This window comes from Strongylocentrotus purpuratus, unplaced genomic scaffold, assembly GCF_000002235.5.
Source record: "Strongylocentrotus purpuratus isolate Spur 01 unplaced genomic scaffold, Spur_5.0 spur5_contig_858, whole genome shotgun sequence".
Classification (NCBI taxonomy): domain Eukaryota; kingdom Metazoa; phylum Echinodermata; class Echinoidea; order Camarodonta; family Strongylocentrotidae; genus Strongylocentrotus; species Strongylocentrotus purpuratus.
In genome coordinates, this window is record NW_022145566.1 from 728,276 (window position 1) to 743,219 (window position 14,944).

Sequence of the window (14,944 nt, forward strand, 5' to 3'; positions counted from 1 at the left end):
GCGTTATATACCTAACTTCTAATGGATTATACTAAATATTGATGAATGGCGACTCATTCATCCCCCCTGAATGATCGACTCCCATGCATATAGGCCCATTGAATATCATACCAATGTCTCAAAGAGTTTTGAAATCGTCATCGTCACTGCACTGGCGTACTGATGGGGTTTTTTTTTGGGGGGGGTCAACTTGACCCCCCAAATAAAATTCGAACGTGGAATATTTCTAATTCGATACCAATGATTTACAAATGTTGCTGAAATGATTTTCCGTTTTTCTCTCTCTCTCATGTTTGCCCATTATGCCAGAGGCGGCACTCCCGGTGGGGGGGGGGGGGGAGGGCACTGTGCCATCCAGTTTTTCAGGTACCCGCAAAAAGCACAAGTGCCCCTTTTCTTTTCTGATAACTGTGTCACTTTCCTCTCTTTTCATCTCTGGTGAGTAGGCATGTGTCTTTTCAGGTGCGAGAAATTCCCCTTTTCACCTCTGATATTTTTGCCCTTTTTTTTTAAAACTTTGACTCGTGCCCCTTTTCCTTTTTAATAAGTGTACTTTTCCCTTCTTAATAAGAACCCCCTTCACTTTCTCTTAAATGCCACTTTTCACCTCTGATAAGTGCCCCTTTTATTTTGACACGTGCCCCTTTTCCTTTCTAATAAGTACCATTTTAACATCTGATAAATGCCCCTATCAAAATCTGATTGGTGCCCTTCTCCTCTAGATTCCAAATTTCCATTCTCACGATTACCGCTTTTCATTTCTGTTGAGTGTGGGTCCCTTTTCAGGTGCACCTCTGAAGGCTCTGATAATTGACCTTTTTACTTTGACACGAGCACCTTTTCTTTTCTAATAACTTTCTTAGTTTCTTTTTCCCTTTTGATAAGTGCCTACTTTTGCTTTCTCCATAACATGCATCCCTAGTTCAAGGCGACTTAGAGCCCCTTTTTCTTTAATTTTCCCTAGAGCTCGCTCGCATTTATAGATGTTATATTTATATTACTTATAAAGATTGTGCTTTATACTCATCAGTGTTTTTTTTTTTTTGGGGGGGGGGGGGGTGTCTTCTTTAGAAGATTTCATTTTTTGCACTGGGACCTCACAAATCTTTAAATTTTTGCTCGCTCCCTCGAATATGATATTCAGACCATCACACCTAACTGCAAAATATGTAGCTTAACTAAGCAGTATCGTGTACTACGTAAAGAAAGAAACAAATATTGAAATCATCCCTGGTAGTGTAAAATAAAGGTCACCTTACCCTCCCCCCCCCCCCCCCCCACAACGGAACGAAATATCGATCGGTCTAATGTTCAAATTTTCGGGGGGGGGAAATATTTTTTTTAAGTGTGCTCTTACCCCCCCCCCCCCCTCTCCCGCTTATTCAGCAGCTGACTGAGTCGTTGCGAAATTTTTCATCAAATCCTGGACAACAAAAAATGTGCTCTTACCCACCCCAACCCCACCCCCGAACAGGCGTTGATGAGTATTACCATAGAAGTAGAAGTAGAAATATAGAGAAACGTTGAGGTGATTCAGATTTCTCTGACAAGAACAAAAAAGGTTATGACCCATGTTTCATTTTTTATTGGGGGAGGCACATTTAACGACCCTACTCCTAGAGTTTGTTGCCCATGCCCATTCCTAAGAAAGAAATCTTAGTCTCGATCCAAATAAACACGAGGAGGCGATATAAGTTACTGGTGGATTTTCCAAGTACACTGTTCTGACCCTGCTATAATGACCCCTCCCCTAGCTCCCTAACGCTCGGTCTGATCTTGACACCATGCACATTGCATGCTCAATTCTGTTAGGCCGAGTTGTTTGGGTACCTAGTTGGCATATCGTGTAAGTGACGTTGGCTGAGCTGGAACGCCAAATTAATTTTCCTCCGTTTCAGTTTGCATTGCCCGTGATTACGGTATTTATACAGACTTTCTTTCTTTAAAAAATTGTTCAATTTGTTTATACATTTTATACGTTTTATCAGTTGGAATTTCTTATAATATCTCTCTACCGTCGCGTTCTTATTAACGTTAGAGTTATGTTTAATTTTCTGGAATGTAAAGTCTAAAGATGTCTGTAGCAGATCTCGGCGTAGTGTAGACGTGGATCTAGATCTAGTGCTAATGTTGTGTGTGTATGACTGTGTACGTTGTGTGTGTATACACAAATACACTTTGGGCGACCTTCCACGCAAGCCGCCGTAAGTGGCGCTACAGTTGGGGGGCAGCTGGGGGGCTTCTGGATAGCACCTGAATGGGAAAGTTGAATGAGCGAGAGCTCGTTCGTACTTAGGCCCGCATCTACTGGCGGTGTGGTGAGAGTGCCTCCGTACCGTAAGATCGAACTCACAACTCTGCTCCAGCTAGCTAAAATTCCTTGAATTATTTATATTCTAACTCTAAATCATTCCGTCTCTCACTCTCTTCAATTCAATAAAATCATCTGCATGTTAACATACACGATAATGAATATGTGGGACACCGTTACAACGGCGTCTCCCAAACTTCGATTGCCGAAAACGCACGCAAAACTCGCCAATGACGGACATCATCTACCCATTCATCCATCGTAAATGAAATAAATTTAGACAAAATGAAGTTGAAATGTCCGAAAGCGGCAAGGAATAATAAGTGGTTTGTCTGTGAGAAAGCAATGATCGTTGCATGCAAGATGAAAGCGCAAGCTGATAGAAGCCCCCCAGCGTGTAATGATAAACGTAGAGGGCTCACATCCATGAAAATTCGCCCGTATCGGTGTATATGCGTGTCCAATTTCGAGTGTATTGTGTAATGGACAGTAGATTAAGGTCTAACAGTTAGTCTCTAGATTTAATTAAATGAATAGAATGATATAAGTGACTTTTAGTGACATGATTGAATAATACTTATTAATAGTAAAGCTCCGTTGAGTTTTGTTTGCCACCACTTCTTATGCCATGACCAGAGCTGCCAACTAGTACGGATTTTCCGTAATTGGTACGGAAATCAACGGCAATTACGGAAGCACGGAAACCCCTTCAAAAATTACGGATTCCCCGATTTCTGGACATGCCTATGTATTAACACATGCATTATGCATATGCGAGTGTTTTAGCGGTAATGATTGCGATACTTCCCGGGCCTCGGCCCGGTGGTTAACTTTTGAGCGCACGGAAATATCATCCGCGCCTCAGCCACGACCACTGCACACACATGTAGCTACCATCGAAAGATATGCACACCGCCCTGCCTATATGGGCTGCGTGTGCTAGCTTTCAGCATGCAATATATATCGGGGAGACGGCAAACTCGTCCCAAGTCCATTTAGCCACCTTGCAAACCAACCCGTACGGTACCATGTCCATGTGTAGTTTATAGCAGGTCTACAATTTTTTTCCCCTTAGTGATGGGTTCTCATTGTTATGATAATAAAAGTACGACTCGACTAATGATGAAGATGATGATGATGATGATGATGATGATGATGATAATTGTCATAAGGAAAATGAATGTACTTCCTTGATTAAACTTGAATTTATATTCAACAATTATTGTCATTGTGTTTTATTTCACATTATTTGTTGGATCATGTTTATTCATTTCATTTTATTCATATACCCCTTTTCATTGTTGATAACAAAATATGATACACGAATAAATTTTGAATGAGCTGACACACAAAGTTTTGACCGATACGAAAGCGCATGCATGGTGGATGTGCTGAAACAAGTGGCACGATATTTATCTGGGCGAAATATGCATTGGCCGAGTGTTACACTACCGCATGTGCAGCAGGTCGGCCGTGGTCGCGTCAAACTTCGAGTAACCGACGGAGAAGAAGCGTTCTAAAAAACTGCAAACCTTCTCAGGTGATTACACCAAGAAATGGTCATGCATTGTTCCGTCGAAAAGGAATACAAACAGTGCCTGTTGTACACATTGCTCATCCGATTTTGGAATTGGTCATGGCGGTTCGAACGATATCCAGGTACATCTGAAGTCGGTGAAGCACCGGACTGCAGCGGCGGAGGCAAGTTCCAATTCCCGCAGTCATGACATCGCCCAGTTTTTCGTCGCAAAGGACAATTCTGTCACGAACGCCGAAGTGAAGTTTACTCAATTTTTGATAGAGCACAACATCGCGTTTTCAGCAGCAGACCACCTTTCACAACTTGTCAAAAATGCCTTCCCTGACAGCAAATTTCCGTTGAAGGATCCACTTCTCATGCAGTGGCCAATCTTGAAAGGCGACAGGAAACGCCCTTTGTGTCAGTGGAGTATTTTGTTCGGAGATTCCACTTCATGGAAGATGATATTGACACACTTGAACTGGAATATGCCTCCTCTATGTTAATTGTAAAAACCTGAAGTGAATATACACACGTAAGTGAAACAGGGTAATGATACATCAATCCTCTAATAACCATTGTTTTTTTTATAGCACTTAAAATGATGTTATAAACAGAATGTTCTTGTTTTTACTTCAAGTCCTGTCATTCAGAGTGATGCTATTACCATGGTACTAGTAGTTTGTGTTGTGGTGTTGTGTGCAGCTCTACAGTGTACGTGCAAATGCAGTCTTCTTGATGTTGAAAGCGCCGCGCTTGAAATTACTGATTTCCATCCAAAATTACTGATTTTTAGCTTTCAGATTACTGATTTTGGTTTCAGAGGTTGGCAGCTCTGCATGACGATCATGATGGCATGAATGTGAACACGAAAAGAGCGAGAAAACTTGTATGATACGGAAGTTTTACTTTTAACAGGATTAGTGCTGTAACATCACGGATATCTCCAATTCCGTTTAACCGCCAGTCAAAACCGGACGGTTTTCGGTTAAACGATTTAAAAAAAAAAAAAAAAAAAAAAAAAAAAAAAAAAAAAAAAAAAAAAAAAAATCGTTTTTTTTTTTTTTTTTTTTTTTTTTTACCGACTCTGTCGGCAACTTTCATTTAACTGCGAGGTGCATTTAAAGGGGCCGATTTGTGCTTGTGAACTTGTCACAAATAATAGTAACAATGTTGTTTTTAGAAGAATGTGTAAGATCATTGATATAAATTAAAAACAGTAGAGGACCTAGGACAGAACCTTGTGTAAAAGTTGGATGAATTATTATTATAAACTACATATTGAGATGATGAGATCTATTACAAAGATTACTTTCAAACCAAGATGACAGACAAATTGGAGTGTTGTTCTAGTTTTAGAGTGGTGAGTCAACACACAGATTACTGAGCTGGGAGACATTGCCAGGCATAGTGCCAGGTGGAGGGGCATAAATCGAAACTTTAAAAAAAAAATTTAAAAAAAAAAAAAAAAAAAAAAAAAAATGGGAAAACGAAACCGTCCAATTGAAAACGGAATCCGCCATGGGCGGTCGGATACCGGACGGTTAAACGTTTGACTACAGCACTAAACAGGATCAGCTCTCGGCTCAGTCTCACTTCCGTACACTGCACTGATGCTGATGACTGGTGTGAATGTGATGATGGGGGTAGTGACTGCACTGTCACTGTGTCTCACTGTGCGAATGAATTGACAATCGTGATATTGTTGTTTACCGTAGTTGGGTTTTTTTCTTTTATTTCTGCAATGTAATGCATGAGATGTCACTGTTCCATAACCTAATTATTTGATGAATTGCATTGTTTTTATTGTTTTTGTTATTCATGGAACAATGACATGTTTTGTCTTATTGAAAGCACTGGCAAACAAGGGCACAATCTTCATCTATCTGTTGCCATTCCTATCTCTTCAATAAAGCAAACGGTTACAAACCACTTATGATAATAAATTTTCTCATGAGTGTTCACCCCCACAATTTTCTGGTCTTCTTCATGCAATTATCTAACCATCCTGAATTTGGAAGGGCACATGGCAGGCATTGACAGTCAGACAGGGTACTGCCAATAGTAGAAGATTTCCAAAAACTAGAGTACTAGACGTGTGATAAAGAATTACACTGTACCTTGTGATGAAATTTTCCAATGGAATTTTAAAGTTGAGGTTGTTTATGTATCATCTCTGAGCATTGGACCTATCTTCAAGCCAATGACTAACAAGATAAGTACTTCTCCAAGAACAATGTCAATAGCACTTTTGACAATATATAAATTGTCCAGGGATAACTTGGGTGTACCATACAGCCTATGAAATGTTATTATTTCTTTAGCAAATAGGCCCGTTTGAAATGTAAATGTTCTAATTTACAAATTTTTGTTCTTTTTTCCCCTCTTTTTTAATTTTTCCAGGATAAACGGATCAAGAGGATATCAAGTCGAGACAGTAGAAATCAACTTCCACAATGAGTAACGTGCAGCCACCCCCAAAAATAGTGCTCAAAAGCACGACCAAACTTACTCTAAATGATCGGTGAGGAGAGAAAGACTTGCTGAAGAAAGCAAGCAATTGTTCAGAAATGCCACTCCTGTATACAAGATATACAGAGATGAAGAATGATAGAAGTGGTTAAGAAACAGAAATGATGGAAGAAATGCATTGCTCCAAGAAGGAGCTAGATAATTGATGCAATTTATATTTACCTATAGGCCTGCAAATATTGAAAATTTGAAACAAATTGAAATGGAGGTAAAGAGAAAGGATGAAGAGTTTAAAAACTCATAATTTAGAATTGAAATTAAGGCCTGATATAGGTAAAAGTTTCTTCACCACTGAATGATTATGGCTGCCATTAAACCAATGTTCACACCTCTTGTTTAATGTTTTCAATAATGCTAAACCTTGATTTCTTGAAGAAAGAAAACTAAAAAGACTTGTCTATGAGGATTGGTTGTGAGACACGTCCACAACAATTCCATTTGGATTCAATGTGACACATTTCTGAACTTTCAAATACTAGTAGAATGGGAGGTGTATATCAGAACAAGGCAGTTCTGTGAATCTTTCTATCATTCTGTGGGCTTTTGTAGCTCATAATATTGTTGATTCATGGCAGCAAAACTGACCGATGAAAATCACAATATCCTTTTTAATATTAATTAAAAAGAAAAGGTGGCATCTCTTCTCTGAACAAGTGAGATACCTGTATAAAGTAAACTTGTATGTTGAAGAGTGGCAAATGATTTGGACAAGTGTTTTGAATACATGTCAGTGTTACTGTACGATGTGATTCATATCACTTGGAGTTCCATACATGTGCATGTCATTGAATTCCTTGTGCAAAGTCAATTATACTCGAGCCCTGCACACTAAACATGACGTACAGTGATTATTGAATACATACCAGTCAAACTGGTGATGTGATTCATTTTCACTTGTATGTGTGCAAAATTATTTTGATGAATACACAGAAAATTAAGTGTTATCAACTTCTGTCTCTGCCCACCAATTTACCATGGCAAATTAAATCTTGAGTATGTACCAGTGAAACTGGTGAGCTGAATTAGTAACAAGAGTGCAAATCTCTTTAACAATTCAGACTTAAATCAAATATGATGAACGAAATATGCAAACCTCTTTTCTTCATCAAATAAGCATGAGGGCTAGTGAGATGTTGAATACATACCAGTGACACTGTGTGATGTGATTCATACTCACTCGAACATGCAAAGTAATCATGCAGAAGTCAAATATGATCAAATATTATCAATTTATAGATCTACAAAGCCCTCCAATATTCAAAGAATGAGAGCAATTGAGCTGTGATTCAATACATACCAGAGAAATTGGTGATGTATTTCTTTTCCATTACTAACTTTGCAAAAGAAGTAAAGTAATGTAAACCTCTTCACATGTCATTTGAAAAGAAAACAAAGTGATATTTGACAACATACCAGTAAAACTGGTGATATTGTTCATAATTTAGACAAATCTCTATAAATCATGCAATATTGAAGTGTCATCGGCCTCTCCATATCTTGCGATGTTACATTCTTCCAAGAACAAATTGATGTTGGGATACATACCAGTAAAACTGGCGATGTCTTTCTCTTTTATCAATGCTTACACAAAAGTCAAGCAATGGAAACCTCTGCATATGTCCTTGAATGAGAATTGAAATGAAATATTACTACATACCAGTAAAACTGTTGATTTAGTTCAGCAGCAAATTTTAACTCAGCATGTGTTTTCCAATATCACACATGGATATTCTAAATTGAAATGGAATACATACCAGTGAATCTGGTGATGTAATAGATATTATCATAATTAAGAGAGGAGTTCCAGTGCTCCAATGACATCTTGGGCTCTGAGATTCTAGTTGTAATGTGCATCTTGACATACTGTTTTCCTGATGGGCTGTTTAGTTTATTGCTTTTTTTTTTATGATGAAAGAAATAATATAATACAAGGAAAAATTGTGGTGCTAAGAAAGCTCATTGGGAACAAAAGAGAGAAAATGACAAAAGCAGAGGTTTGTGAAATTAAAAAAGATGATAACACATTGCGCAAGATGAGGCATTAGATCAATATTGCATGATGGATATTGAATGCCTAGAACATAGGCTTGACTTGCACAAGTGAAGAAATTGATAAATATTGACAAATACACATGAGTTGGTTCACACATGTGGTGATACATGTGATGATCTGGCCATCACACTCATATTTCCACCTCCCCCCTTCATCCGAATCGACACCTTCGACGATACGGGACACAGGTTTACCAAGATGATCAAGGCAGCGCCGGTATCTCCAACAGCAAGGAAAGCTGGTGCAAGGCAAGACACTCAAGTTTCTCAGGCCAATCGTCGACTTGCACAACAGATGCAGAATAGACCCTCTGTTAGGGCAGCATTAGGCATGCAGGCACCTCAGCAGAATCAGCCTCGGCCTCAGGTATGCTGGCAACCTCAGCACTTTTATACTTGGTCAGATTTGTTTCATGCACGGAGATAAGAATATACTTCAAAAGGCTTTGTTTTGTTTGGTTGATTTTTGTTGTTGATGGCAATAGTGACAGAAGCAATCTGCTTTTTGGGAACTAAAAAATACCACTTACTGATTACCTACTACATTCTGAGTGGTCAAAAGGCATTAGTGTTAGCATTCAAGTTTGCTATGGGTTCTTGTTCCTGGAGAAGATGGTTTAAATGAAAAGATTGTTGCTTGAATCTTTGCTTCTACATATTATCCATTTCAATATGTGCCAAGGCAAAGAAACTAAAATGACTTGTGTAGCGATTCAGGTTACATCTGCTACATCTCAATTATTACAACATGTCTATATGTTTTTTTTTGTTGTATGAAATAAATTTTTTTCTTCCTCAAACAAATATAAAACCAAAACACAAATTGTTGGGACCTGCCTAAGAATTGTTAACAGCATCTGATAAATGAAGCTATCACTGTTCGCACAGGTCAATAGACTTATTTTCCCTACACCTTTATTTGTATACCTTCAGCAGCAGCAGCACCAGCAGCAAATGCCAAAGCAGAGTGTGCAAGCCAGACTGGGTGCTGCCACCCAAGGACAGAGCATACAGCAACGCCTGGGCAACATGAGGGGAAGGGGCGCTGGTATGAGAGGGAGGGGGGCTATGAGGGGGAGGGGGGCTGGAAGGGGTGGTATGATGCAAAGAAATAATGCACAGGTGGGTATGGAAAACATGGGTGGTATGGGTATGGTCAGAGGGAGGGGTAGAGGAAGGGGCATGATGATGAGCAGGGGAGGTATGATGGGGCCAAGGCAAGGGCTTAGGAGACCCATGGGACGAGGGATGATGGCTAAGCAAGGACAGAGGGGCATGAGGGGGGGTAGATACATGGTCCGGGGGCGAGGAGGGGCGATGGCAGCAGCGGGTGGACGAGGCGGAGGGATGGCCCGTGGAGCAGGCAGAGGGATGACGAGAGGAGGTATGCAGAGAGGAGGTATGCAGAGAGGGGGAATGCAGAGAGGAGGGATGGCGAGAGGGGGAATGACCAGAGGTATATATATATATATATATGTATTTTTTTAATATTTTTAAAATAAATATTTGATTGTTTTAAATTTTCAATCATATAAAAGTTACATATTTACAAGTCATTGAGGTTTTTTTCTTACTCGGTGCTGTAGCTTGTGGAATCAAAAACTTATTTGACAATGTTTTCTATTTTCCGGGATATTGCACTGTTTTAATAAATACATTTTTTAAATCAATACACCCCTTCACGGTAAAGGCCACCATTTTAATTTGCGAGTAAACATTGCATCATCAATGTTTTCAGACGTGCATGGGTTGTAGCGTCACTACCTGCGCTTCGTGTCACACCATTTCGACATGTGTGCTTTACATGCTGCATAAAATAAAAGTTACTTGCAATTTAAAATGGCGCCCATGTCAGCGCATGCGCAAAAGCGTAAAAGGGTGTATTGAAATAAATGTACTATTAGATACAAATGAATGTAATATAGTGAACCAAATACGATTCTATCAGTTGCTTTGTAATGCAATCTCTCTAAAGTATGATATTAACATGATTTTGTTAGCAGGTTCAAATACATGTATAAATAATGTTAAAGGATAAATCAAATGCTTACAGATAAACATTGATTTTTCACCAACAACAGGGGATGATACATGCAATTCAAGGACATTATGTAAACAGTAAAATGTACCGGTAACCACTGATTATATACTGTTCACAGTTGATAATCACAGAAAATATTCTTACCATGATTCTGATGTTTTATTGGCTGAATCATAGCAACTAAGATTTTTCCCATACATGTATCCAGTATTGCCTTTGATGGGCCAAAGTGCAGTAACCTCAGTGCTTTTTAGTTGACTCTTCCTCTCTCTCTCTCTCTCTCTCTCTTGTAGGAGCCATGAGACAGCAGCGAGGACGAGGAGCCATGACAGGAAGAGGCGCCGCGGCAGGAAGAGGTCGCCAGGCACGAGGGCGTGGCATGAGGGCACGTGGTGGTGGTAGGGGAGCCCAGAGGGGGCGTGGTGCTGGTGCCCCTAACCCCACGATGACCAGAGAACAGCTGGACAATCAACTGGACGCTTACATGTCGAAGACCAAAAACAGTCTGGATGCTGAGCTGGATGCATACATGGCTGACTCCTAGGGCCTGCTGCATTGTTTTGTTTTTGCTTTGAAATATGTACTCTTTTTCTAAGTCACTAGATGTCAAGGGGCATAGAGGATCTTCAAGAAATCCTGTATATAGTTCTTTTTATATGCACTGATTTAGGGAAGAAGAAATCAATATTCTGTTACCTGTTGTGGGATTATGTAACGTTAACATTCAAGATTTTTAGAAATATATGTACGATTCGATTGGGAGTAAAAATATGATTTTTTTTTTAAAAGAAGAGACCCTATTTCACTTTCCCTTTGGAGAATTGCAGATTTACAATATTAAATGAAAGTCTCTTTATTATTATATACTCTGTTCCCAAAGCCTTCAGCTCTGTATGTAGATTGTATCTTTTTAATACAGGGCCCTTGGACAGGCCAAGGAAAAAGAATCATTTTCAAACTGAAAACAGATGCTAGGCTTGAACTGTGCACATTTTATTGACACATGTATTTTTTAAAGAAAAATAGTTTTTACTTCTCGATTATCAACATTAAAGAGGACAACAAAATAATAATTAGATACTTTAACTGGTCATCAGTTTATAGTGCCCAAGAAAGTGATGCCTGTTTGTCAACTAAGTCCACTCAAATGAGTTAAGAACAAGTTTGCTAAGTCTTGTTGAATTCAGGTGCATTTTTAAGATGCAATTACATATACTAAACAGAGTTTTTGTTTTAAGAGCCACTGCATTGGTACAAGAAAGAAGTTGCAAGTATTCTTTTTACATGTGTCCTATCCATCTCTTCTTTTTTTAGCAAAAAAAGGCGAACTATCTCACCACAATCTTCCACAGCATCTTGTATTGAAATTGTAATGTTGTATCTACTCAATAGAAGTGTTGCTGAAAATGTTTGAAACTGCCATATGAAAGGTTGAAATCATGTACATCATGTAATGCGCATTCATTTGCTATTGTATTTGTAGACAATATAAAATCTCTACATAAGGCCCAACCTCATTTTGGTCCGCAGTTATGTTAATTGCTTTAAGTTTTGTGAGATGAATGAATGCATACCAGTAACTGTACATATAACTTCAATCCCAATCTCACCACGTATGGCAAATATTTCCCTGATTTGTCTGTAATATCACATTTAATCATCCAATTACACCACAAGATTGATATGTTTAGAAAGTGTTATGAAGCGATCTCAAGCATGTGAACGAATTATAGAATAAGAAGAGACCTTGAAATGGTAAGCTACAGTAAAACCAGGAAAACAAACATATTTTTCTTGTATTCTAAGACTACACGGTTGCAGATAAATTCTGGATCTTTTAGAGTTTAGGCTACCATAATAGCCTTTGTTAATCATTGCAGCTGGTAAATACAAATATTGTCAACATGAATGCAGTATTCTATTTGAGTTCATTCATTTCCAAACACAAAATAAAACACTATATCATGTTGACATGTGCAGGGCATGTTTGATAATCGTTTTAAACGAACTTACAATCAATTAATGTACAACATGACTTGGATCACAAAGAACTAGCAGTTATGTCAAATTTTCCATAATGTACGAGCAATCGCATAATTTGATTTTTTTTAAAAATTACCAAACACCTGAACAAATCATATCAAGAATTACCGACATAAGTTGAAATTTTATAAATGCTCTAATACGATCTGTTCCATAATTAGAGGAAGAAGGGTAACAAAAATCAGGGAAATGAATCATAGGGGGCTATGTTAGTAGTGTATCCTATATTTTGAAATGACATGACAGTGTTGGGACCTCCACCCCCAAGCTTAAGATATTCCTTTGCCTTATAAATTGTGAAATGTATGTTAATTTAAAATTCCACATCATCCAATTGTTTTGTATTCCAGGTACCTGTCTTATAAAGAGTTCCAATTTGGATAAATCACAAGTGCTGTAATCAATCACAACTTTGCAGTCTTCTATCTCTAATGTACATAGTTCAGTTGAAATCAACTCTTTATAAGACAGGGCCCCAGGACTGTGTATATGTTATCATTTTCTTTGTATTTATTTATGAACTTATACATGTCCTTTTTACATTGTTTAGATTGAAAAGAATTATGGTGTTACTTGTTGTGCGATTTCATGATTATACCATAGTGCTTCTTTCAGGCATTCATTCAGAAATATGCAGCAGAAAGATTTGATAGTACATGGTGTAGACAACCAGCGCACATTTTTTTAACAGTTGGATGTAACCTTTTTACATTTGTTTTGAACCTCCATTATCAGACTTTTTGATGCATATGTATAATGGCATACTAGGACAAGTATATCCAGAGGCGTTGCTGAACGTGCCAAGTGAATATCTGATCAAATTCCGGGGGGGGGGGGGGGGGGGGGGGGGGTGAATGGGGAAGATTTTGTTAATAAGATTATATAAGCTTGCTGACATAAGTTACAGTTTGACCACTTGCAAGTCGTAAGATTCAAAATCTTGCGGACATATGCAACACCTCTGCATATACTTGTTCATTTGCATACTTATCAAAGTGTGATGTTCATTGTGCTTTGTGTTTTGATAATAAAATGCTATTCAATAATACACTTCTTCATAAGTTTATTTGGAGTCTTTTGCATGTCAGATTCATTTAATAGACTATAATATCATGAACTTAGTACTTTTCATACAGGAATTTTAAAACTAATATTTTTAGGCAATGCTGTGAAATGTGTCCCACACAAGATGTATTTTATCCATAAATAATTTTTTTGAAAATGAAAAACCTCTTGTCGCCATCAATGACTATAGGTACTGTGCTGATACCATAACTTGTAAAAAAAAAAACATTGATCAAAGGTCATATCACAAGAGTTGTCGTTATTGGATGGAGAAAAAAATGGATAGATGACCTATGTCAAACAAGACACATCTCACAGTATTGCCCGTTTGTTGTAATTTAGATGCTATTTTCTTCAGTTTCAAAAACCACAAATAAAGATTAGATATACATGTACTTATATGAAATATTTGGTTTCAATTCAATTCTTGCTTTTTCATAAATAGCTAAAGTAAAACAACCAGGGCCCAGCATGTTATTGTAGAATCAATGCCAAGGAAGCTATGAGTGGTTACATGTATTGCACTTGAGACTTTTTAGATAACATGACGAAATGAGAATAGTTTTTTTTATTAGAAACATTTGAACTTTACAATGTAGAATTCTGAGCTAAATTTATTTTTGCTATGTTATTAGAAATCGGCATTGACACCCCTCCCTCCTTCATCTATAAAGAAATAATAGAAACTTGTTTTTCATGCATAATACATTAGAGACATATTGAAGAAACTAATGTATACCTAATTAGGAAAAATATGTTGTTGCACCAAAAGTAAGGCCATGAAACATTGTACATGTCATCAATGGGCCATTTTCGTAATGTAACCAAATTTAATGCATAAGTCTTTGTGAATTTCTCCTGATAAGAATAATAGTATTTCAATAGTCCGAATGCAAACTACATATATTAAGTGTAGCTAGGTAGGTCAAGCCATAATGTTGTCCAACCTGGCAACAACTAATGTATGCAGTTCGGATTCTGTCTATTGAAATACTATTATTCTTTTCAGGTGAATGAAATAATATGTATTGAGGCACTTCACAAAGACTGATGTATTAAATTTGGTTACATTACGAAATGGCCTATTCAAATGCACACTGAAATTACTTTGCAGCTTATATACCACATCTTCTGCTTATCAGTGTCATTGATAATTCAAAGTGTTTTCTCATAGTTTTGTTATATTATTCAATGTAAATGTGTCTACAGGGTCATATATTAAATAAATATATTTGTATGCCAGTACAGTGGAACCTCGTTATATCGGGGTAAACAAAATATATACATATAAAAAGCTCTTTATATCGAAGCTCTTTATAATGAGGTTCCTTTATATTTCTATACTCGCATATCTGAAAAAGACAAAAATCAAAGCAAAAGT

At 37.7% G+C, this 14,944-nt stretch overlaps 1 protein-coding gene across 2 annotated transcripts; it reads left to right on the top strand.

Moving 5' to 3' along the window:
* Positions 1–1,793: 1,793 nt before the first annotated feature.
* Positions 1,794–13,548, top strand: LOC115917966 (chromatin target of PRMT1 protein-like). Of its 2 annotated transcripts, none has more exons than XM_030997254.1 (5): positions 1,794–1,919; positions 6,234–6,354; positions 8,604–8,781; positions 9,348–9,798; positions 10,749–13,548. In XM_030997254.1, the coding sequence occupies exons 2-5, from the start codon at positions 6,287–6,289 to the stop codon at positions 10,997–10,999; spliced, it is 948 nt and encodes a 315-aa protein (XP_030853114.1). In that variant the 5' UTR covers positions 1,794–1,919; positions 6,234–6,286; the 3' UTR covers positions 11,000–13,548. The 2 variants fall into 2 exon arrangements, with proteins under 2 accessions (XP_030853114.1, XP_030853121.1); XM_030997261.1 differs by having other exon boundaries at positions 9,351–9,798.
* Positions 13,549–14,944: the final 1,396 nt, after the last annotated feature.

Excerpts from the sequence above, each read along its gene's own strand:
- LOC115917966 (XM_030997254.1), top strand. The coding sequence starts at position 6,287 with ATGAGTAACGTGCAGCCACCCCCAAAAATAGTGCTCAAAAGCACGACC. Across the intron at positions 6,355-8,603 it reads AAACTTACTCTAAATGATCG|GTTTACCAAGATGATCAAGG; the intron begins GTGAGGAGAGAA and ends TACGGGACACAG. Across the intron at positions 9,799-10,748 it reads CAGAGGGATGACGAGAGGAG|GAGCCATGAGACAGCAGCGA; the intron begins GTATGCAGAGAG and ends TCTCTCTTGTAG.